Here is a 27,024-nt window from a genome sequence, read left to right as displayed (position 1 = left end):
CCGTACATCTTCATTTGCCCAGCAACACGATCTATATTGACTGCTAACCACGTCAATATGTGGTAAGACTAACAGCCACCCTAACTTGACTTGATAATTATTCTCCTTTAACTGAAATAATATTCAATATACTGTTGTTGAGAGCAATAATGCTAAAATTGATGCCTCGAGGGCTACAAGGCAATTGAGTTTTAGCCAGATAAAATGTCTTATACACTAATAGTGCATTATAGGGTTCCATGACCTTTAGATACATATTTTATCGTCTACTTGTGTGAAATGTTACATTTCAAAGGTAACAAAGGTTACAAAGGTTATTTGTGCATACTTTATCATTACTATATATAAGTTTTAAAATATTGGTCAATAAGCAAGTAACATTGCTTTATGGGGAAGGCGTTTATTTGTATAATCTAGCTCTTATTTTTGGGGGGGTTATTTTATTATTTTTCAAATGAGCATTTTTTCACTACACAAGTGATAACAGTTTTGTGTCCCTCAACTTCTTGTTTTTTTGAAACCAAGAACTATTTTGTCCAAGGAATAAGTATATGAAAAACGCTGAATAACAAAAAACATCATTTAAATAAAACCTGTATTACATCAATTCTATCAATAAACAAGACAGAAATTAAACCTGGTGTTCCAACCTTAGAGAAAAATTGACATTTTTCTCAAAAATGTCAATTTAGACTCTGAATGGAGAACTAGGTTGTATTAAATTTGAAACTGTCAAACATACACATATTAATGAAAATTAATCATAACTTAAGTATAACAATAAATGACCATATTCTTTATATGCAATATTTTACCCCCAAATAAGAAACTTTATAAACAGTTAGTCTGTGATTTTGCAGAAATTTTCTCTCATATTAATGTCTCTTGTAATTTTGTATCTATGGAGTATTCGTCTATGCTTACCTTAGAGCTATGTTGAAGTTTGGGGAGGAAATTAACATCAAATCAACAATTTCAAGTGAAACAAAAAAGCAGGCACCAGTCAAGGCAGAACACTAGGACCATACCAGAGAACACCCAGAAGGTTCTGTATTTACTAACGACAAAGCGCTGCGGCAAACTGGGTTGTTAAGGCGGCAAACAATCACAGTCATGCAAATATCTACTTGTTTGGACAGAAAGACACCATGCATATGCTCCACATATCTTAGGCAAAACTACACACATAGAACTAAAATGCAGCATTGATGATAACACTAATATGCACCAAAGTGAAGCCAATGAAGACAATACCAGATTGGGGCAAAATACTTCAAGTTTTAAACACAGGAAAAAATGCTTAGCCAAGCTAACAGTTCCATTAAAAAATCTGCAAGAGGTTTGTTCTTTCATGTAGGATAAAATCCATCCAAAATGGACATTAATAATCATATTGCAGACACATCTGCAGAAAGATGTGGCACAGATATGTCTTGAGGCCAGTATGATCGGGGATTGTTAAACTGACTCCATGCTTTGCTTTTCCTGGCCCCTTCCTCCTGAACTGCAGGTCCCTGTAGGTCCCCCGACCACCCAGGACTTAACCTTCCACTCACCCCACTGAAATGTCCCCAAAATGAGAAAAATGAGAGAATGCTTGTGAAAGTCTTCCAAAACAGAAAATGTAATGTATAGTTATTCCTATCATCATCTTCAGAAGACCAAATTTTCTGTGCTTTTCAAGCTGATGTCTCACTAAACTAAGAAATACCTCTCTGCTAACTACAGCAGTCATGGGAGCAGAAAGGTTACTCCATATCCCCTCTTTCTCTACGTTCACTCATCAGCCCTCCTTGCTCTCCTTCCCTGGTTAACACCTGGAGGTATCACACAGGAGAATGACCGGAATGTGTGTATTTCAATGACAGGTTAAAGCAAGGGAAGTCTTGAGGCCCCCCACTCATCACATACCAAGCTGGCAGCCAAGGCCTTGCACACAACACAAGGTAACTCAGGAAATAAACAGGCTGGCAGTGTTTAAAAAAAACAACAACAATGTTTTTGAAGGGGTCAATTCTCCTGGTATTATCCCCATAGAAAATTTCAAAAATCACTTCAGAGTCTACCTTTTCCAACTGTGATCTCCTTTGGCAGGAGGGAGTACTTCTTCATCATCCACTGTAGTCTTTTTGGATCCTGGGGTCTCCCAACATGCTGTTTTCAACATTTACCCTTCAAGGGTCGTAGGAAGACAGATGGCCATAAAAACATTTCAGAGGCAAAGTACACAATGCAAAACCACTCATAATGTACTGCAAATTACGATGAAAAAGGCAAGCAGGTTGAGGGGGACGGGAGTGGAGGCTGCAGGCCTCCTGGAAAGTTTTCAGACCCCTACCAGACTGGAAGTGCCACTGACACCAAGAAGGGTCTCAGGCTGGAAGAACAGGTGCTATCAAGGCCAAACTATAACCATATCTGTGTGTTTTGGAGTGTGATGGTTGATTGATTATAAAAGCAGGGAATTTATAGAGGTTACAGTTCTTCCTTGGATTTGGATGAAGAAGAAATAATTAGTTAGGGTGCAGAGACAACCAAAAAAAACTCCAACTCTACAAATTAAGGGTAAGAACAAGCCAGACTAAAACCCAGATGAAGAGTAATCTCAGATTTCCGCATACCCATCACCCACCTCAAAGAGCTCTCCTATTTAGGAGGGCTACAACGAGACTTGCCAGAGAAGTCAGGAAGCTCATGTTGCAGGGAAGACAGAGTTGGATTCAAAATGATGCAAAGTGACACTAGGCAGCAGGCCACTTGTTCCTTCCTAACATACAGCACTGAAGCCTGATGCCGACTTATTGGGAACATCACTCCTTTCCAGTCCCCTGATAAGCCTGCCACAAGGACCATTTTAACCAGAAGAGGATGTGCATTCCTGGGACTGCAAGGGACAAGGAGATCGGGTTTGCTGCGGGCTGTCACCAACCCCACCTAGAGCTGGCCACAGACATCAGCTTCAACGTCTTCCCCCTACCTGAAGGATGTACCCCCGAACATAGTCCCGCAGAGTCCAGCCCAGGCCGTGCAGGATGTGTAGCACCTCCTCTTGCTTCAGGACACTGAAGAGACGGTCCAGCAGGATCTTTAGCCGCACGGGCACCGCTTGCGTCCCATAGAGCATCAGGCTGCTGATGTCGAACACTACGTTGGACTGCACAATCTCCACTTGCGTAGGGTGGTACAGGTGCTGGGTGCTGAGCTTATCCAAGGCTGTGGTGGTTCCGCAGGTAGACAGAAATAAAGAGGCAAAGGGAGAAGACAGAAAGAGACAAAGCAGAAACAGTTACTGGAAGTTATCAGGACTCCATTTCCTAGGATGCATGACAATCACATGTTGCATGTTTAAGCAACACTTGGCAATGTAAATAATCCTCTTCCCACCTCCTCCCTGGTTTGTTTATACACTGCAGACTGCAGACGGCAGCAAGCAAATACAAAACACATTCAACTTTCAGAAAGAGAGCCACTAAGGATGTTTCTAAATGACTACGGCTGACTCTAAAAACTAGACTAATTAATTTGCTAATTGAACTATGGTTCACCCCAAGTTACCATGGAATCCTCTCTCTCCCCACCAAAGAAAAAGCAAACAATTCCCACATCATGCACCAAAAATAGGCTCAACCAGTATCACTTTTTAAAAGTAAGATTCACCATTTATAAAACCTGAATGGTTTGAAGAGAAGAATGTTCTTTAGACTACAGCAGCCTAAAAAACCTAATTTAGAAGGAATAAGGACAGCTAACATCTGTGAGGAGGGCTTTCAAGTTAAATTAGCAAAGAGAGATTACCCCAAGACTTAATTCTCCCAATTTTACCCCTTGCTGTTCACCTGCTACATTTGGTTTAATGTTCACTGGCATGTTCTATAAAAGTTATCCAGGAGCTCTGGCTAGTGTGGCTCAGTGCACTGAGTACTGGCCTGTGAACCAAGGGTCAATGGTTCGATTCCCAGTCAGGGCACAGGCCTGGGTTGCAGGCCAGGTCCCTGGTTGAAGGTGTGCTAGAGGCAACCACACATTGATGTTTCTCTCCCTCCCTTCCCTTCTGTTGACAAATAATAAATAAAATCTTTTAAAAATAAAAAAAAATTATTCAGTTGAAAAAAAATAAATTCAAGTCATAATTTAGCCATCTTTTAAACAGCTCTGACCAGGGTGCAGTGTCAGATGAAAATGGGGGTGGGGGGTGGACACAAGTACAATCAAAGTTTGAGAATTTCTGTGTGTTTCTGCTGTTATCTCAATACAAAAAAAAACCCCACTGAGGATGACCATTTTCAATGTAAATACTTTTAATAAGACAAATATTTCAAAATTAGGCCTTTCTCCCTCCTCCTATCTGAAAAAGTATCTCTCCTAGAGCTTAAAGCCAAGATAAGATCATACATTCTAATCCCCATCCTTATCTGAGTTACTGGGACTAGACTGCAGATAATATAATTACATTTTCCCTCAATTTCTCTAAAGTGAACAATTAAGATAACACTGTCTCATCTACTGGGCTCAAAGAGGTGCTGCAAAGTTAATGAGATAATGAATGGTGGGGCTTGAACTCCTTAAGAGAACACAAAAGTAAGAAGAGATTGACTGACGGAATTATACACCTATGACCTTCTAGAGATTAGAACAGATAAACACCTAAGCCTGAAAGATGGCCATCTAATCTCATGAGTGAGGATAGTGGCAATGCTAGGAGACAACAACATCCAGCATCAAACCCTAAGTATATCTGAGACTACAGTACCCCAAAGTTTCTTCAAGTTCTAAATCACTGCCTGGCCTTTCCTACTCACTCTCACTACCACCTTAGCCTATAATATATGTACTGTACATGTGTACTCTGAGCAACTCTTATTTCAATATGCCAGCATTTCTGCATATTAATGCAGGTATTAAAAATGCATGCACACACACGGTTTTTAGTATTTCAAATGTATTTTTTCAGGGCTCCTCCTCCACTCTCATTTCCTACTGACTTGTGGTCACTAGAGAGTTCATGTACTCTTGATAAATTGCTTTCTTACATCCATAGTGTAAAGGGCCTTATCATTTACCCGCTGGCTTCATTCAACACATTTACTCCCAGGAATACTTTGTCAAAGAGTTCGGGGTTTCTCATACTTCATTTCTTGCAGCTGATTTGTCTGATCTTTCCTATTCTAGTGGTTAAGTCAACTTTGAATAAATAGCCTTAAAAATTAATTTAACGTTTGGGAAAGATAAGGGATTCACAAGCCTAGGGATTGAAGTCTTCTCTCACTCCACAGGGCATTTAGACTGCAAAAATGCAGGAAAGAGGAATTATGATCCCTGCTCGTCTTCAAGTACAGCTTAACTACCCAGTCTTCTGACAAGTGGCCGCTCTGCTTACAAAATCCAGTGACCAGGTCGGGAAAAATCTGCTCCTCCCCAATTCTCTTCACCAAACCTCCTGGCCCAGCTCAATTGCTTCTTCACAAAAGACGCTGCTAATACTACAACAAATATGAAATTGAGAGGGTTCAGGAGGGGAAATAAAATGATACCAAATCTTGATTTCTGTCCATGTGTTTGGATCTTGTGCTTATGCATTAAGTACATGCAGGTGTGTGTACAATGTGTTCAGGGGGGGTTAGGTGGAAAGCTGTCATACCACTCCTCTAGCTCCCACGCCTTAAAAAGAGCTGGCAGTTTTATGAGATAAAGAAGACAAGCCCTGGCTGGTGTAGCTCAGTGGATTGAACACCGGCCTGTGAACCAGAGTATTGAGGTTCGATTCCCAGTCAGGGCACATGCCTGGGTTGCAGGCCAGTTCCCAGCAGGGGATGCACAAGAGGCAACCACACATTGATATTTCTCTCCCTCTCTCCTTCCCTTCCCCTCTAAAGATAAATAAATAAAATCTTTAAGAAACGAAGACAAAACTGTTGAGGGTATATACAGAAGTACAGAGAAATTGTTCAGAGAATTAAAAGAGCACAGGTAGAGTTAAGTATGGCAAAAACATTTCCCTAGATATGTTTTTGAGAACATCAGAGAGTAAGAGTATTTTAAGTGTATATACTCTTATAAGAGTATTATAAGAGTTTTGTAAGTGCATGAGTATTGTTACTGATTCTTCTTCCTAAGTATGACATATGTCAATTGTAGGAATTCTGTTATAAGCCACAAAAAATATAGAGCACAGGTCAACAACTTTTTCTGTAAAGACCAGATAGTCAATATTTTTACTTCTTGTGGCCCATACATTCTCTTTCGTAATCAATCACCTCTGCTGTTATAAATGCAGGTGAGACTAAAACTAATGCACATGTCTGTGTTCCAATAAAACTTTATTTATATAAACAGGTGCTGAGCCACATTGGGCTGATACAGAGGATGAAAGGCTGGACTGAATATGTTTTAAAAAGTCAATAGTAGAGGAGGAAAAAGTCCTAAGAGTGAGATTAAGCAGCAATTACCTAGGAGATGAGCCATAGACAAAGGATTGAAATATATTTAACTGCCCAGCTTGCCAATGTCAACTGTAAATTTCAGCATAAACATATCATCAAACATTATGATCTGTCAATTTTGTGACTATATCAAAATTTCCTGCTGTATAATTACCAGACCATATTGAGTCACCAAGCTGTCAACAGTTTTTAGGGATGTCTCCTCGATGAGCTAAATGTTAAGTGATGACTTTTTTGTGTGTCATTAACACTGATAAACTGAGAACTGGACTTCTGCCTCATGTCATATTCTTCCCATGTCTGAATCTGGATCTTAGTAGGGTTAGGAATGTGAGTTGGGTATTGGGATGCAGGAAAGTTAGAGCAAAAACTTTTTCAGTGGTATGGAGTAACAAAAGGTAGTCACCCACTTTTAAACTTTATCAGCCTGACTACCTGCTAAATTGTTCTATACCAATGGTACTGCTAAAATTCCATGTTCAAATGAAATTTTAACCCAAAATTGGCTACAAAACATAAAAGTGAAGCTATGCTTGGGGAAGTAGAGTGAGCATGGGTTAGGGAACTTGCAGTCATTTGATATTCTCTTCTTTTCTTCAACCTCTATAACTCTCAGTTGGAACCCTGGAGTTCCCAGAAGTGCAGTTTGAAAACACACTTTTCTATACAATAAAATGGAATCAGTTGTTTTGCCTGCTTAGCATCTACTCCCTTTCATTCTAAGTAACAGAAACTGGATTTCCTTTCAGAAAACCACTCTTTTCCTATTTTATTAAACAGAGTATTCCTTAAGCCAGGCCTGGAAAACCAGTATATCCCAGTCCTGGCCACAGGAAAGAAAGTGACCCCTAAGTACTAAATGTCAGGCATCTTTCTAGGGTGTTACAATGATCTTGTTTTATTCTTAAAAAAAAACTAAAACCAAACATTATTACTCTTATTGCCTATTTGGAATCACAGACTCAATGAGATTAAGTAACCAGCCTAAGGTCACTTAGTTATTTCTCCCAAGAAAATTCTGTTTCTACCCCATGTTCAGATAAACAATCAATAAGCAACTCTGGGAACTTGAAAAGTCTTCATCACGTTAGAAATCCCTAATTCCCAGTAATCTGGGCTTCTTGCCCATCACTCTGCTGAAGCAAGCATTTCAAAGGTCACCAACACCTGCTTTACTATGAAATCCAAAAGCTTTTTTCCTTCATTATTTTCCATGATCTCTCCATAGCAGCTGACCTTATTGATCAACACTCCTCCTAAATGCTCTTCTCCTTCACTCATGCATACATTCATTTATTCACCAGCACTTAACTTATCACCAAGGTAGGTGTTGCATGTAGATGCAAAAGTAATTTATGTTGTGGCCTCCACCTTCAAAGGTAGACAGATGCAAGCAATATACATACTATAAAAGAGATTTGATAAAGTACCACAGGACACAGAAGAGAGAGCAACTCTGCCGGGAAGCTAGAGTCTTGTAACTAGGAATTTACAAGCAAGAAAGGAACAGAGCTAAGATAAGATCAGGTTCTTAAACAGCATGTGCATCAGAATCAGCTGAAGGGCTTGTTAAAACACAGACTGCTGGGCCACTTCCCCAGAGTTTCTGCTTCACTGGGTCTGGCATGGGGACCAAAGATACACATTTCTGACAAATCTCCATAGGATGCTGATGCTGCTTGGCCAGGGACAATATTTTAAGAACCTTTGTGTGTGTGTAAGAGAACTGATACCCAAAGATTGTGTAACTCAAGGCAAAACAGAGATAAGTATAAAAAGTCAGATGAGCACACTATAAGGAAACAATACAGAAAGCCAAAACCTGTAGAACGCGTACAATTTTACTTCTTAATAGGATACTATTCTTAATAGGATACTGAAAATAGCAAACATTTTATAAGACGAAATAATTCATAATTTTAGATACAAAACTCTGACACGTGTCCATAAGTTTAATTAAAGCCATGGTTGTCAGCCTGGGGAGTACGGCACATGCTCAGCAGTGACAGCCACACTCCCTCCAAAGAAGAGCCCAGGGGGAGACGGTCAGGCTCAGTTTGAAAAATCATCACGGGTGATTCTGCTATAAGCCAGTCACATGCCACTCTGAAAATCACAGAGACAGAGTTGGGGCAGGGATGGCCTGGAGTCAAGTGAAGAGAGTGGGAAATTTTTGCAATACATCACTGAAAGATGCTTAATTCACGGGACTTCAAACTATTATATGTATAAACCTGCGGTATGCGAAGGCCTTCCGAAAGGTATGAAGAAACAGGATCTCAATGTCCAGTTCCTACAATCCCATATTTACTCTTTCCTAAAACTGATCCACCTGGGAACAGGACTGCATGCCCCTGTAGATCACCCACTCACACTTCTCCTTTGAAAATAGTACCCTGCCTTCTTTACGAAATAAAGGTACAGTCTGACCTGACTTAGAGGATACACTCACTGGCCCAGGGTGTAAAACTCTCCTGGGTGCCAAAATAATTCATGGTTTTAATTGCTGCACGAAAGCCTCCTTTAACAATCAATAAAAGCACCAAGAATCTGCAAAAGGACCCTTTTTTCTAGACTACACATACACACAATTGAAGAGCACCTAGAACTTGACATTTAGACCTGTGTGGGAATATTCAGAATTCAAATAAAATGTAAATGGGACAATGATAATGCACTCACCTCCTAATGCATTCCTATTTTAATAATGTATCACTCTTCATTAAATATACCGTGATAGCAAAGCAAAAATGTCCAATACTGAAAATGGCTCCCCCGACCCTAGCCCCACATACTCTGAGGTAATCCATCCAAGTATTCCTAACAAATACTTCTCCCTGGGTGGTGTCATCACTAGGGAAGAAAAGCCCCAAGTACATGTAAGTGATGCCTACTCTCTCAATTCTTGAATATCTTCCTGTACCTACAAAATCTGTAAGACACTAGATACAATCAGTAAATATCATTTGATAAGGTAGTTACAACCCATTTAATCAAAAGATATAAAAATTTTATTTTAATTATAACTCATCATTTTCATCTTATAAAGTTTTCCACATCCTATTAATAAAGCTAAAATTAAAATAAATTATGATTCGAATGCCAAAGCACTTAATCTTTAGCGGAATGCCTTTCATTAAATACATAAAAAAATTCTGACCATGAGATCCAGCAAAATTAATAAATGTTTTTGTATATGACCCTCATCTAATTTGTTCCTAAAGTCCAACAACAGATTGTAATACACAAATGGAACCACATTATCAAAGTACTAACATGATTTCCAACATACTCCTCATTTCATAAAAAAACCATTTAAGTTATATATTATAGTATATCATTATTTATTAACTAACAAGAAGTAACACTTCTAACCTGTAAACCAAATAAATTAATTTTATTAGCTTCCTATTTTATTCTGGATTGTTTTAGTAATCTATGAAACATAGTCCATAACTTAGTGGTTTTTATTATTCCTCTAAAAATATATATTAATACATTTATTTGAATTGCACTGTGATTTTATTTTTACCCAATTAAAAATAAGTCAGATTTGGCAGTTTGATCTGATCATAAGCCCTGGTAGAAATTTTCATCAACTAAAATAGTTAAGTCCGCACTGACAACTAAACGAATAATGACTTAAAGCAACAATTTAAAGTTCCCAATGTTTAAAAAATGCTTGTTGTCCTGCAGATTAAGGACAATTCCTAGAGACCAGCTCCAAAGGTTGTTCAAATTCCAGCTCTGCCACCTACTAGCTGTATGACCTTTGAGAGTTACTTAGCATGTAAAATTGTTAGGATGGTTCATTTGCAAAATTCTTTTAGAGGCAGGCAAGCCAACAGCTTGAAGAACCCTACTTTAACGTCAAGGAGACAAGAAAGGAGGATATAGAATCAAGACCAAGCTAGGAGGTACAGGAGAAAAGCAGATGCTTGGAGTGTAGGTGAGGCAGGGTTACAGGATAAATTTGAGAGATTGAAGGGGAAATCAACTAAAATGCAGGGGAAACATTAGGATTCCAAAGGAGCTGTCTCTTCAGCTACCTGGCTGGATAATCTGCCTGTTGGAATCCAACCTCTGTACCCCGCAGGGTGATCCCTAACTTATAAACTGATCTCTTCTAAGAGCAAACCATCTCAACAAATCATGGCACTCACATGTGCCAATCAAGTACGTCCCAACCACATGTTGCCTATTTAATAAGAAGAGTTTGATGTTAAATAGCCACCCTATCTGAAACATAATAGGTCAAGATGTTTTTTTTAATTTTATTTTAATTGTTGTTCAAGTACAGTTTTCTGTCTTTTACTTCCACCCCACCCCAGCCCACCCACCCATCCCTCCCCACCTCCCTCCTATTTCCACCCACCTTAGTTTTTGTCCATGTGTCCTTTATACTTGTTCCTATAAACCCTTCCCCTTTTCCCCTGAAATTCCCCTGAAATTTCCTCCCCTCTTCCCTCTGGTCACTGTAAGCCTGTTCTCTATTTGTGTCGTTGGTTATATTTTGCTTGTTTTATTGTTTAGGTTCCTGTTAAAGGTGAGATCAGTCGAGATGTTTAGCCCTCATATTGTTGAATGAATGAACACAGTGATGTGTCATATAATAAGAAAAGGCAATTATTCGCACTGAATAGTTAAATGTATGATTCCACTGTACCACCAAATTCTTATTTTCACCCATGTCCCTTTCTCATCCCTCTCCTTTGTGCTTTATACTTTTCTAGAGAACAGTGGGGGTAGGTAATTAAGGCAGTTTAGGGAGTAAGCTGGAGCTGCTAGTTGGGCATGAATTCTGACCAAACTTTGCATAATTTATTCCCTTTCTTACCAGTTCAAACATTATTTGGAGCCATCCAATAGATTTCTAGGTAAAAACAGTATGAACTCTAGTACTGTTAAAAGAAATGAGTTTCATATCACGGTGTATAAAATAGATCATAATGTACAGACATTTCCTTAGGTCTATAAAAATAGACCTTATGAAAATCATAGTACAGATCACTAGATATATGATAAAGGTGCTGAATTTATGGTTGAATAGCTATAGAGAAAGGTACAGTACAGACTTCAGAAAGTGACTAGAGAATAGTGACACAATAAGACAAAGAATAGCATCTATAAAGAAAAGATTGTTTTCCTTTCAAAAAAATGCCTGGAGAAATGAAAAGCAAACTCTCTTGAGCATGCAGAATTTTATCTGGGGAAAAAGGCGGTTAACTGCACAATATGGGTACTAGTTAGGCAAAAAAAAGAACCACACAATAAGAGCTTCTTAAACTGTGAATTTGGTTACTGAGGGAATGTAATTTATCTGGATTTCTTTAAAACGCCAGAAACAGAAGCTTAAACTGGTAATTTTCTGGCTATAAAACAAAGGAGAAATTTAAGCCTGGATATCATTTCAATAAACACTTCGACAGGATCTATAGTTTTCCAAAGAAAAGTGGTAGCTAATTCACAAGACTCAAAAATGGCACATAAGTCCAGATGAAGAAAACTCATTTGTATCAAGAAGAGAATCACCATAAGAACAACTGGAATTTCTGCGGCTCATTAATACAAATGTGTAATGTAAATCTAAAATAAGTATAAAATGTAGTGCAAAATATGTAACAGACACAGTAATATATACTTTTAACTGTATTGCTAACTTAAAGAACAAAGTAATGTCCTTTATAAAATTCAGTTTTCAAGTGTGTAAAACAGTGACGGAGGTAGGTGAGGCATGGTTATAAAAGATCTTGCATCTGTTAAATGAAATGTGAATAACAATTTTTTATTTCAATTTTTAATAACAGGAATTACTCCCCAAACCTTCACATAAATTAAAATAAATGTAAACCTGTAATTCTACAGACTTCACTTCCAATATTTTCTGTGAAGGTCACAGGAATAAGAACATATTCAGATACTTTTTTTTCTTAATGTAGGAGTATAAAAGTGCTTTTCACTGATCCTAGAAAATTGGCTCTCAGTGATAGTTTATAGTTCTTAGTTTTCCACAACTTTTTTTTTTTTTTTTACATAACTTTCTTTAAAAGCCAAATTCAAGTGACTTAGGTGGTTTTCACAGGAATATGCTCAAACATTTCAGGTCCTGATGTCCAGTGGACTCTACCAAATAGTGTTCAGGCATGGCAATATGAAGCTTATAGCCATTCAATAAAATAAGGAGTGAGTGACGTGGAGTGAGTTTTCAAAGCCACCTACTTTACAGACTAAAACAATTAAAAATTTGTATGAAATGGTCTAAAAGGAAACCTTTTATTTCACTAATTTCCAATCCTGCCCTGGATATTTTAAAAATTTTAAATGCTAATTTAAAGCAATTTTACAAGTTAAAAAATTAAAGCAGCCTTATTTTTTTTTTAATTTTGGGAGAAAGCCAAGTGAGCCTTAAATTGCACGGCTAATTGTTTTTGAGAACTCCCTGTCTCTTGCCTCAATTCCCCTTAGGATTCCAAATTATAATAGCATGAAGTGGTCAGCTTTTAGGAGCTCTGGGACCTAGAGTACTATTTTAATTTCCCATTGATTAACATTTAACATGTGTTTTTAAATGATTGTTTTAAAAATTCTTTTCACAATTACTTTTAAGAGTTCAAAAATGAAGTTGTCAGTGGCAGGATTTTATTAGAGGAATTTCTGGGGTCAGATTTTGAAGTTTTGATTACTTATAAACAGAATATTGTTCTCTTTCCTACTTTGCCTATCCAGGCCATAACCTCTGAATTTATGAGAATGGCTATGGGTGGCTCTTCATTCTTGCTAATACGACCAATAATTTCCAATTATATCACACTTTATAATATGCACACTATGCCCACTATAATGATATGTCATTTCAATGTAGCTAGCCCATGGACTTGTACAGGTTTAATGGGATTTTGCGTATTTAGAATTTCATCATAAAGGGGCCCTTTGGAATCATTATAGCATCAATCCTTTCCCATTACAAGACTCAGCTGTCTTACTAGGCAAGAGCCTCAGGGCACAAAATCTTAACTTATCCGTAGACTGTAAGCCAGATCCTAATAAAAGCCATAGACTTGGGAAGAACATTAGTAAATGGCAATGATGATATAATAAAAACTTTTTAGTGAATCAGGGGATCAATCATGAAGGCGGGCAATGATTGTTATTAAGAGAAAATTTCTTATGACTTGAAGTAATATTTAGATCTGCAGATTTTATTTCCTACTTTGGGGGGAAAGAACTATGTAATTGGGAACAAATTAAGTACAAAATAACTCATGTTCCATTTAAGTCACAACTTTCTAACTGTAACTGTCAAGGTTGAATTAATTAGGATATTTAATACCAAGGAGAGAAGGCTTGCTTCTAGAAATTTTTTTTTTAAAAGAAGAAAAGGAATGACAAGCAGCTGAAAGAGTTGATCCCTGAGCCTGGTGATAAAAACTGTCAGCTCTTAGGTGTGAAGGGCTTATTTATTTATTTATTTATTTAGAACAAATAAGGTGTTAATGTTCTCAAGTAAAAAAATCTCCACTGAGCCTCCATAAACCTGATTACATGACTATACCTTGAATGCCTTATATGAATGGTCCTTCATTTTTTCTTGTCCCTTAATAAAATAAGAAATAAGTACATGAATATTCTTATGATCCATTACGAATATCATTCTAAACTGTAGGAAGGGAAGTGGGACAAAAGTAACTCCAGTGAGCCCTCCACTGTCCTATGGATTTTAATCCTTCATAGTTGACATGCAGCTTTGAGAGTATGTGAATATGCACACACAAACACCCACAATTAGTCCTGGGTAGAATTTGAGCTTCACTTGAGACTCTATAGGTAATATTTCAAACTGATTGGCATTTCCCCCCTGTGGCCTTATGCATAATAAAGTCTTCACAACAGACTTTGGAAATCATTAAAGTCTGACTGAGGCACACATAAAAGTAGACTGTCAACACTTGGTTATTCAGAAGCTCACTCTCTTGGCTAGTAGATTAAACAGGTTCTTGGTTTTACTTCTTCCTCTTCCTTACATGGCTCACTTTTGGGGGCATGTCTTTCCTCATTTGCAGCAACTCCATCAGGAGGTGGTTAAGGGGAAAAGAGAAAATTTAATCTGCAAACTTGACAGTAAATCTAGGAAGAGACTTGGTAATTGAATCTACTTGCTGAAACCAGGTTTGGGGATTATTATTATTAGTGCTGCTGTTCCATCCAATCTTTAGTCACCAAGGCTAGCTGAAAGTTGACTCCACAACACTGCTGAATGTAATTTATAGATCAATGAATTAAATGCACACTAACTACAAAACAACCCATTTTAAAAGTAACTACTGAAATATGCTACTAGAATGAAACATGTAAATACTTTTATTAAATAAAAAATAAATTATTTTGTAAGATTATAATCACCCTATCCCAATTTATGAGCTTTAAAGACTAAATTTTCTTGAAACTGCATTTATTTACATAAGAATTGCACTAGGATAACATTGTAAATGCAAGGCATATTTATTTTTGATAGAACATATGCTTTAAACTCTATCAGATGAGGTGAAGAAATATTTCAAAATTAAGAGAGAGCAGTGATAAAAAAGCCACCATCTGGTAGGAAACACCTAAAAGAAAGAAATTATTATATTCCACCTTTAAAAAAAATGAACATTACCTTTGTGCTAGAAGTATTCTGCCTTCCCTCTCTCAGTAAGTCAGCCTGAAATCTCATTCTAAATCTATAATCAATCTTCCTCTTTTTTTCCCCACTGTAATCCCTTAAAACTCTGGGCTATCACTCACACTTTGACACTGATGTGTGTTTTCTTCTGGATTGCTGGATTTGCTTAATACATACATCAAGTATCAAACCTCTTTGCATCTATGACTGGTGGAATAAAAGACCCCATATAAATATTTGTTTATAAAAAAGGATTAAAAAGGCAGTTTCAAGTGTCAGGGAAAGTCTAAACTAACCAATTTTTCAATGCAAGAGCAAAAGAATGTTAAGGACTAGAGAAATACTTGCTGATTTTTCCACTAATATGATTAACATACTATTGAGCAGGCAAGGCCTTCCAGTTCCATCCCATTCTCTACTAGCTGGCTATTTGACACATGTAAGTTACCAACAAGGCTAAATATCTTTGAGGCCACTGGCAAAACAATACTATCTTATACCATCACAAATATTTAATGGAGCTCCAACTTTCAGGAAAGAAGTCAAGTCTCCTGAAATGAGTGAACAAAGAAACCAAAGGAAGGCTCCGATTAGCACTTTGAATCCTGGTAACTAATCTGATGACAATGAACCTAATTTCTAATTAAAATAAAAGTTCTATTAATTATTACCAACAGACACAATAAAAATATTAAAAAATATCCAGATTTTAAAGTGTAGTGATTTTTCCTTAGATATTTTACTGTATTTAAAAACCAGTAATAGAAAACACTTGCCAAGTTCATTTAGTCTCTGACTGAGGCACACATATGTGATTTCCTAATTTACAGCTTGCACGTACAGATGTTCACACTTAGTAAAACGGCTTCTTAATAGATTTTTTTAATTAAAAGTGTGTTGATAATAGGTGTTTTAAACATATCCAAACAACACAGCTGAACTGACAAATGCCTGCCTTCATGCCTCACCATGTCTCACATTGTGGCAAGATTTTATAAGAGAGAAAAGATTATGATTCAGTCACATGTATATAGGATAAATGTTACCCCAAAAATCTCCAAATGAAATCTTTCATTAATTTCTCTCTCTATGATCTGTTTCCAAGCAGAAAATGTTAGATAGCTACTAGGTTTATGTAGCCGAAAGCAGAACCACACAGCCTTTGCTTGCTGCCTGCAGTTTTTTTTTTTCCCTTGCAAAACTTTGAACCCCATCCAGCTTTGACACACTGCCTCTTCAGTTAATAACTATCAAGTTTCCCCTTGTCTCCTGTCTACTTTTCTTTGAGGCAATTGCGCACTCAGCACCCCGAGATAATAACACACATCTATAAGATAAAAGCAATGGCATTAATGTAATTGTCTGCCTCTCTCTCTTTAGCCTAATCTTTTTTTCCTTCAGTTTTGACTGCCTGTGTGACACCTGTTTTTGTCTCCTCTGATCCTACGACAGGTTTTCCGCTGACAAGGTTTTTGCCTGACAGAGATTCTGCAGACAAGAACATAATAAAATATGAAGAACTGCTTGTCAGAGTTTCTGCCAATGCTCACATGAAACAGAAAAAAATGACTTTTTTTAAAAAATAAGGGGACTTGTGATAGTCGCTTTTAGACTGTCAGGAGAAAGATCTCCCTAGCCAATTTCTCCAAGCCAAACAGGTGTTTTCTTTTATGTTAGAGGTTGATGTGTTTTTTAATTTTTACTGATAGTAGAAAACATAAACAGCCAAAAGTGGGGAGGGGAGAATTTCTTACTCTCAGATTTTGCAGGCAAAGGAGTATTGAAGAACTACTAAATAAAAGTGAAGATATTTCACTCAAGACCATATCTTCTGAATAAAATAAAAATGCCAACATCTGTTAATGATCAAATAAATTTAACTTCTCTAAAATTTACTTCCTGCTTAGTTAGGCTACTAAACCCTCCCACCTACCTTTCACTCGTTTTCTTGTCTGAAGACACAGAAGGAAACAGCAAAGGTGAAAACAGAGGGCTGGAAAAGAGAAATGCAGAAATGGGACTACAGGCAAGGTGTTTGCAGGCTGTGCTTACCACTCAAAACAAGAAGACGCTGCTGGAAAAAGAAACTGGCAATTAGAAATCAGAGACGTTTAGATACACATTTAAGAGTTGCCATAAACCTTTGTTCCAGGTGCTCCCAAGTGAGAGGCTGTGGTTGGTATCAGCACACGGAGATGAGGAACTGCCCTCCCCGAGCTCCCAAACTAGTGGAGAAATCGGTAGTCCACAGAAACTACCCTTCTGGTCCAGGTGAAGTTCACTGAGAACATGGAGAAGGGAACACAATTGTTCCTGATGACCAGGGCAGAGGAAAGACTGGACAGAATCAACAGTGGGGCAAGTGTGAAAGCACAAAGGACTGGGAAAGAGTTTACAGCGATGAGTGAAGGGAGGATAAGATCCTGGATTCTGGGTTTTAGGATTCTCAACACCAGTTCAAACTACTCTACCAGCAACCCGCTTTATAACCTAGCTTTGGTTCTCCACACTTAGGTCCTAGCACAGCCATGTCTAGTAGAAATATAATTCAGGTTGCATGTATACTTTTCATCTTTCTAGTCTCATTTAAAGAAATGAAAAGTAAAAAATACAAATATTTTTAAAAGCATTTTTAAAAAGTAAATTTAATACACATTAAAATATTATCAATATGTACACAATTTAAAGAACAATTCTTGAAATATTGCATGTATGTATATATATTTAAAGATTATGTCTCAAAAATGCAGTATATACTTTATACTTACAACCTATCTCAGTTTGGACCTGACACCTTTCAGATGTTCAAATGAGCAACAGTAGCTTCCTTACTGAAAAGCCAGTTCTAGAGTTGCCTTTGCATTCCCTGCCCCCACTTGAATTTAAGGCCCAACGAGTCCATGCTTTCAACCGGATGGGTTTGCACGTGCATTTGTAGTGTCACTTGACCATACAAGCAGGGTGGGAGGCCTGGGAGGCCAAGTGGGGCTTTCCCTGGGTCTCAAAGAGCAGCTCCAAAGAGAGAGGGACCTTACTACAAGGCCCCTTAAAACACACTGCTTATGCATCTATCTGTGCGGCAGTAACTCTTTAAAATACTTTCCATATGACGCTTTGCCTCTATGCTCACTAACTAGTAACACATTAATTCAAGAAGTTTTGGAAGGGTTACAAACATACTATACAAGAAGGCAAAGCCTGGTTACACGAGTCAGAATTCTTCTAAAATAACCACATTTATTTCATTCAGTGATATTACTCTTCAATAAAAGGAGGGACAGGGACATGTCCCCACTGGAAGAAGTCATCACTATGACACAAAAGAGAAGGAAGAAAACTGAGCGCATCAACATGATACTGATGAAGTATATTGGGTCCTTATGACCCAGAAGAGTCTCCTAGTTTATCTACACAGGACATCCTGAGTAAAATGAGAGGAGTCCAGTGTATTTCATTTATAAACCCCTTCGATTTGTGCTCTGCTTAACCTGGTGAACTCCAGTTAATTAAGATGTTCCTACAAACAATTAAGCTTCCTGTAGGATCATTAGCAAGATATAAAAATTTATGATGTAATAAAGGGCAATAAAATGATGAAGTGGTTAGCCCATCAAAGCACTCCACATGCAAGAATATAGGTGTGAAAATAGGCAAAAGTAATTTTAACTCTGTTTAAAATTCATCTGCTGGTTTTTGGACTTTCAACACATAAATATTCCTACAATTCATCTCAACTGGTCTGCACCTCTCATAATGTGACTTTTGTGATAAAGTGTTTCCTACTTCTGTTGAAATATGGGCTCAGGTGACATTTTAAGGGAGCCCTGGCTGGTGTGGCTCAGTGGGTTGGGCATCATCACATGCTTAGGTGGTGGGCCAGGCCCCAGGTTGGGGGCATGTGGGAGGCAAGTGGTCAATGTTTCTCTATCACACTGATGTTTCCCTCCCTCTCTCCCCCCACCCTTCCCTCTCTCTAAAAACAAATAAAAAAATAAAATCTTAAAAAACATTTTTTTAAAAACGAGACTTTAAGGGAAATGGAAGGTATGGAACTGTCCCGAATTTACTGGGGAAAACAAGTTCACCTGGGAAATGCTTGGCCCCACAGCCAAAAGAATTGGTGACCCAAACTCCGCCCCAGGGTGCTGAAGAAACCTCACTTGGAAAAGGAAGGAAGCTCACCCTGTTGCCTTCCACCTCTGCACCTGAGGTGAGGCTCTAGATATTACCATAAACTTATGTCCACTCTTCTATTTAATTTTCTTCAAAATCTCATTAAAATAGTCAGGTACAATCCTATTAATATTTGAATCTACATATAAAAGAACTGGGGCCTACTAACTAGAGACAAAAATGGGATTTGACCACTGGCCTGGCTACACCCAACTCTTATCCACTAAACTAAGCTAAACATGGCTATTATACCCTCAAGGTTGACTTTTCACTTCAGTGAGAGTTTAATAATGCAAGCAACTAACACTAAGTAAATGACCTCATTTAATCTTAAAAGTAGGCCTTATCATTTTCTACATTTTGTAGGTGAGAAAACAGATTACATAACTTGGCCAAGGTTCTGCTTATAATAAGTGGGAGAGCCAGGATGTTTAAACAGAGCTGCTCTCTTACCTATTCTTCTATTGCACCTCCCATTGGTGCACCTGAAGCTTCTTTATAGCCTGCAGCTCCCGCCTTGTATGATTCAATCTCAGGATCCTCCCTAGAAACTCCTTAGCAGTAGATTGTTACTGTACACTTTAGAGGCCAGAATTTACCAGATCTACCTCATCTTCCAGCTGAATAAAATAGAGCCAGAAAAAAAAATCTGGAGAGCTAAAAGGCAGAGAGCCCAAGATTTGAAGGGGAGGCATTGTTTGTGTTGTGATTTAAAAAAATTAGGGCATTCAAAGCACCATTTGAAAGGTGGGCAGGCAGAGGAACATCAAAATAAGCAGCTCAGGGACACACTAAGACATTAATCAAGTTGTGGGGATGTCCTCCCTTTAAAACTAATCAGTGGTGATCAGGGAGTAAAGGAGAGAAGCAGAAGAGGGTACCATGCCCTCAGGTCAAGCAAATAAAGTCCCTGTGCCAAGCAGGAAAATGGCCTTGTTTTCGCTCTCTAAAATAAAAGTAAGTGGAGAAATGTTCAAAGACTTTGTCTGTGGAACTATCAAGGCCCAGTGCCTCACCAGAGCTAGGAGGCTGCCTAAAGCTAGTTTCCCTAATTATAAGAAAATTTTGTAGATAGGGACAGCCAGGTTTCAGACCACAAATTGGATGAACTGAGACTACTAGAAAGAATTCATTTCCACCTTTTCCAAACCAGTGTACCAGGGAAGAGGACTGTGGTGTCTCTGTCTATTCCCACGTTTCTAAGCAAAGCCCTAGAAGCATGACCACCTACCTACATCTTCCCAAAGGATCAAGTTCTCACTCTGCCTATATTCACTGGGAAGCCTGCATTTATTTCCCTGTGCTAAGGATTTACATTAATACCTTTCTTACATTTTTTACTAAACCCTAAATAACCCCCTGCAACAACTGTCTCCCAAAGCAAAATTCACTCTTTTGGGGACAATCTCCAGGGCAGTCAGAGGAAGGCTAGCACTTTCTTGCAGGTTAATCTCTGGGAGCACAACTTTCCTTTATCAGAGAAAACCCAATTTTATTCACCCTCCTCTCTTGATCTTGACAAATTTACAAATTATCTTACAGAAACTGCTGCTGGGTTATTGAGAATAAGCATGATGTCATAGAAGTGTCAGACTTTATTGCTTATGATTTGTTTGGGATGAGAAAGGCAGAAGACCTGGGAAGAAAAAAGGATAGGGATGGAAAGATTACTACTACTTTAGTTATACTAGCTCTTGGACTCAGATCAGGGAGAATATTACAGTGTTGTCAGTTGGGGAAAAACTACTTTCACAGATGTTTAGACAATTCATAAGAGCACAGACTGGGACAAATAATAAAGACATGACCCTTCATGGATTAAAATGAAAAATTACTACTTTTGCTTTGCCCTGAAGTCCTTATAAAGTATCATGCCAGTGACAAATTTGAGGAATTTCTAAACAGAACAGAGATATCGTGATTCTATATGCAGGGCTGAGATCATCAAAAGGTTTTGGATTATAGAATGCTCAGAACCAACCACCATCACTTATGCAAATTAGGCCTAGCTATGATTCTTCTTTCAGGTATACGCTTGCCAGACTTAGCTAGTGAAAACACAGGCATTCAGCTAAATTTGCATGGTACATGGTTATACTAAAAATATATTTACATTTACATATAAATACATATTATTTCATTGTCTGAAATTCAAATTTAATGGGATGTCCTATATTTTCTTTTTTTATGTCTTTTTAGTTGAGTCATAAGTGACATATAACATTGTATTAGTTTTAAGTGTATACCACATCTGATATTTTTAATTTGTGTGAGGGTTACTTATAGAGATAAATACCCCTGTTCTTATAAGACATATCAAGTACAGAGCTGAGAATTCAAATTCAGTGATGCTGAAAACAAAAAAAAGAAAAATTAGTTTCAGTGACTTATAAAAAAAGAAAGGTTTGAAATGAATGGATTCTATGAATATTAAGTCTTACAGTACATTAAACCATAAAGCTGGTTGCTATATGACACTAAATTAACTTTATACCGCTCACCATTTCCTGTGACGCAGAAATGAAGAACTGAAGGATACCTGGCACAGTACTTCACATATGATGTATGTTTAATAAATATCTACTGATTGATGGTCCAGATGATGCAGGCCAAGCCTGCTCATTTGCCATTAAAAAAAACCTGAATAGTTTGGAAACTGGCAGGGAAACAGCTAGCTTGATGAGCAAATAATTAAAGTAATAAAGAAGAACTATCTTTCCCTTGAATGAACTACAAATGGTAAAGAGAAATCACATTTATGGAACATAACACAGAAAAGGTTTCAAGAATTCCAGTGCATCAAGAATTCTCATAGACAGACCTCAGCCAAAGTAAACAACTAGTGTTAGTTCAGACTGCTTACAAGTGAATGAAAACTTCAGCATCACACAGCTTGTTGGAACAGCACATTCTATTGGTTTACAGTCTGAGGATTCTATGAAGAAAATAATTCGAAAGCTGCCGTGGGGTTCATTAAACTATGCAATATACTTCTTATTCATTGAGCCTCATATCCTTGCCACATGCTTAGTAGCCATACCAAGAAACAGTGGATTTTTTCTTAAGGTAACAAATGGGCTTCATCAGAAATAAAACTTACCAGTCTAGTAAAGGAAAAAGTATCTTTTTAAAACCTACCCACCTCTTTTTATCAAATGTACCCCATCATAATTAAAAACAAAGTTTCCAGATGTTTTAGACTGTCATTAAATATTTCCTAAAATCATTTGGAAAATAGTTTACTTTTAAAAATGCTTTATTACTTTATTTACATTAAGTTAATAGTTTAGAAATAAAGTCTTTATCAAGACTATGGACATTAAAACTAATTTCCAAGTAATAAATAAAAATAGTTAAGTACAATAGTTCTTACCCTTTCACCATGCCTTCAGTTTTTCAAAAGACAACAAAGTCCTAATGGTAACACTTCTCACTAGAAGCAGATTCCTCAAAGGAAAATGATGAGTAGGGAGCACTCTTCTCCCTCCCCCATGCTCCCCCACCACTGGGGATACACTGGGAATATACCTGCTAATTCCTATGACTATGTAAAATACTTGGCTGAAGCTTCAAATCTGTGAATGGAAAAATTGCTACTCTAGTATGGTGGGAAACAGTCAAAACACAACAAACTGACATTTCTACCAACATAAACATTTATGCCACCAGAAAAGAAGCCTGATATCTTTTGTCACTTTTGAACCAAGAACAATTAAAATTGTAGGATTTGTTTTTTTTCTCCCCCCAAGACTCACTCTGGTCACTACAAGTGACTGAAGGAAAAGCATAGAAAAGACAATGCAAAACAGAGGAGGGAAAAATATGTACTTGTTAAGTGAATTAAGTGGCAACATGCTGAAGTCCTTCATCCAAAAACTCTAACCAGAAATGTGACAAAATCAGAAACTCAGGGCCATTTCTAGCACACCAACTAAGTAAGCTACAGGCATGGACATTCTTTACCCCAAAAAGCTTGTCTTAAATAAAGTTAAATGCAATAAAGCCCCGCTTTCTATTATCAAACTGAAAGAGCTGAAATTTGTTAATGGAGAGAAAAGGGCAGGAAAGCCTTTATCAATTCAATAAGAAATATCTATTTATATTTAAGGAACTTTTTTCTATTTTGGGGGGTGGGTTCCCCCTCATTCCCTTAAGTCAATAGTGCTAAGGATTTCAAAGAAGTAATTTGTGAATAGCATCAGGGTCCAGTGAGTAATTTTAAAACCCAGGTGTTATAGTATGATAAATTAATCACCCACTCTCTTTAATTTTTTTAAAACATCTTTCTCAAAGTTTCTGTAAAGCTACTAATATCAACAATTCAAGCAGGCTTGAGAAGCAATTTGTAGTGTAATGAAGTGAGCAACTGTGTACACATGTACATGTGTGTATATGTGTATGTATAAACACAGGCATACATAAAATGTACAATGACACATAAAATTTAAACATCTTATAAGGAAACTGAAGATGCTGCTACCAAAGGAGATACAGAGAGACATTTATTCAAAAGAGGCCAAAATTTTTCTAAAAATTCTTTTTTCTGTAGGGAACACCTGATTTTGGCATGTGCTTATTTTTCAATAGCAAACATAAGGGTTTCTTTTGTAGCATAATAAAGATGGAATGGGTTCAGTGCTACCATGAAAGACTTCTATAAGATCTATCTTGGTAGTCTTATTGCTGTTCCACCCACTTAAAATTTTTCACTAGAAAAAACAAGTTGCTTCCTTCCTTGTCCTACACATAGGACAATGTACTATGTAAAGCAGCCAGAAAGACTGCTGTGTTTCACCTCTGAGCAGAAATAATTGGGGGATGGTTTCATGGTTTCTGTGCAGGGGAAGAGAATGAAACAATTAGTTGAAATGCTAAAGGCAAAAAGAGTGAGTGCTCTCATCCCACGGCCAACTCAGAAGCTAGAAAGTAAGCCTTTACTGCTAATTTGCCCATGAATGGGGGAATAGTGGGATTTGTATTTCTGTGTGTACATATGTTGAACTGTATATCGACGTATCTGTGTTGTGGGGGAAAAATAGAGGTCAAAGTGATAGTGGTGGTGAGGAAACTAAAATCTGAGAAACTCCAAAATTAATATCCCAGAATCATAGAATTTCTAATGACTCAGTAGGAAAAGTGCAGTCTGATGTAACAGAAATACCTTGTTCAAGTTTGGTGAAAAATTACATCCTTTAGAAAGCCTTAGAAACAACCATTGGCCAGAATAATTTATCTTGTTCAAGAAGGAAGAAATATTGCTTCCCCCTACCCCCTTCCACTACTAATGTAATACGCACGTGGAAGTTGGAGAGATAAAACAAACCAGTGACACAGTAAACTCTTATACTCACAAAGCTACCACAGCAGAAAGATGATGGTAACACAAGATGGCTTTGGAAAAGAGAGCTCATAAATGAAAAGTCCTTTGTTCAATAGTTGATCCCCCCTTTATTGCTCATCCATTGTCCAGTTTGTTACTTGTAACATGTATTATTTATTTTAAATGCTTCATATACTTTATCTTTAATTCTTACAATAATTCTACGAAGTAAGTATTATTAATCTTATATGTTTTAAAAAACCCAAGAAGTTGAGATGTTAACCTGCATGCTATTAAAGCTGCAGAGTCAGGATGTAACCCAATACTGCCTCTAAGATTCTTGAGGGGCTTGGGACATAAGCCCTGCACCTATTACCTTGCAAAGCCAATACTTCGTTAGGTTAAGAGGGATATTCAGACACTGTTCTGGGATGAATTTTGTTCCCCCCAAATTCCTAGAGTTAAGCCTTAACCTCTAGTATTTCAGAATGTGACTGTGTCTGGAGACAGGACCTTTAAAGAGATGATTAAGTTAAAATGGGGTCAGGAGAGCAGTCCCTGATCCAACCTGACTGCTGTCCTTTTAAGAAGAGAAACTGTGACAGACACATCAGGGATGTGCACCTACGGAGGAAAGATCATTTGAGGACACAGAGAAAGCCAAAAAGAGAGTTCTCAGAATAAAACCAACCTTGAAAACACCCCGATTTTGGACTTGCAGCCTTCAGAAATGTCTGCTGTTAAAGCCACCCAGTCTGTGGTTTTGTTATGGCAGCCCTGGCAAACTAATACAGGGACAGACAAGAAATCATCAAATGTAGTAGCAAACACAGACTGCATAAGTAAGAGCAGTTTATCTGTTGTTTGGAACTGGGATGAGGGCTGTCGCGGATCTTGGCTTTCAATTGAAGCAGGAACGAGTTCCATCCCAGGGGGTTCTGAAGGGTTGTGGCCATGTCCGCCAGGCGCAGTCCTTGTAGTATATTCCCCTCCTACTACTATGACTACCTCCTTTCTCTTCTCCCTCCCTCACAGAAACATGGCTGAAACGTCCCGACAAGGTCAACAGACATTCCCTAACAAGCTAGGTACATGGTAAATTAAAAGAATTTCAAGGAATGGCCCAGTGGTGTTACCTCAGATCTTGCTATAATAATATGACATTTATAAAAATACAACCTACTGGATATTTGACACTGCTTGGGAATGAAGAATATGTCTACTTAAGAGCCAATGCCTCAGGCTGGCAAAGAAATCTCAAGCCAAAACTTCTTTTACAAACATTACCTATCCTTTAATATTCTATAGTTTAGGAAGTAAAGAAAATATCTCTGCTTACTTATAAGTTTCCTGTTGCCTAAATGTAAAAAGCATAAACCATATATAAGAATGAGTGAAATGCTAAGTTCACATCAGTGGAACAGTCCTGTGCATCTGGCAAAAAGCCTCAACACTTTGCAGCCTTGGCCACGGTTCACCCTCGCCCCCAACACACACCTCCACAGAGCTCACATGCCACCAGTACTGGGTACCTCTGGTCTCAACGCACACTGAAAAGGTTGCATAGATTATTTTCTCAGATACTAGCCAGTGTTCCCATTCACTTCTGCCACTCACCTTAGATCATACAAAATTTAATATCTGGGAGGAGAAACTCAGCCTCTAATGCATATGACAAGGGTGGGCAGTCATCACAAAGTTCTCCTAAGCAAAAAAGATGTGCCAGCTTCCCTCTGAGGTCTAGACCCTGGAAGACGAACCGTGGTGTGTCTGAGTTTCCATCAGGCTGGGTGATTGCTAGCTGCTGCTCTGTTCAGTCAGAATCCCATGGCCCAGCTCTCCTATGAACATCTCACCCTTCTGTTGAGAACTCCTTACCCAAGCCTTATGTTTTGGAGCCAAAAATATGCTATTTGAAAGCTACAGGATGCATGTTAACTGAAACTTGGAGCACAGCTGACCCCTCTCTTCTCCAAACCAGTGCCTGCTCTAAAAAAATATGCACGTTCACATGAACACGACGAGAACATAAAGAAAGGTTCAGATTTTCCTCACCATGTGCCACCCAGCCATGTTTACACTGATCGCAGGTCCTCAGGTTAATCTTCCCCGGCTGAAAACATTCACACGTGCAGTTTACCAGTGTGCAACGGATGGCCTGAAAAATAAAAGAGTGACAAAAGCATCAGCATTTGTTCAAAGGTACTACATTTCTTCTACATTTTACTAAGAAGCATCTACTTCCATTTTTAAAGTCTTCATGTTGGTAGAGGCCTGGAAGTTTTTTGATGCCATCAAAATCTCTTATAAAGAAGTAAAAAGACAAGATTCATTCACTAATAGAATATTTCATGTCACTCATATGTAACCTTTAACCTAGAAATGGAGAGTAGAATAAGAATAAAGGACTACTTATTCTACAACAAGCT

General features: G+C 37.9%; 1 protein-coding gene across 4 annotated transcripts in view; it reads right to left on the bottom strand.

The window, feature by feature from the left end:
• The window catches only part of BNC2 (basonuclin zinc finger protein 2), a 425,587-nt gene that overhangs the window by 122,660 nt on the left and 275,903 nt on the right, over window positions 1-27,024 (bottom strand). For all 4 annotated transcript variants that reach the window (XM_037061921.1, XM_037061922.1, XM_037061923.1 and 1 more), the window contains 2 exons: window positions 26,651-26,753; window positions 2,978-3,213 (listed from right to left, as the gene is read on the bottom strand). In XM_037061921.1, the coding sequence (XP_036917816.1) occupies window positions 2,978-3,213; window positions 26,651-26,753 (339 nt within the window). The remainder of the gene's footprint in view (window positions 1-2,977; window positions 3,214-26,650; window positions 26,754-27,024) is intronic.

The sequence above is a fragment of the Sturnira hondurensis genome, unplaced genomic scaffold, assembly GCF_014824575.4.
Source record: "Sturnira hondurensis isolate 20B ecotype Veracruz unplaced genomic scaffold, ASM1482457v3 Scaffold0013559, whole genome shotgun sequence".
NCBI classification, from domain to species: Eukaryota; Metazoa; Chordata; class Mammalia; order Chiroptera; family Phyllostomidae; genus Sturnira; species Sturnira hondurensis.
This window is presented reverse-complemented; position numbering and strand designations above follow the sequence as displayed.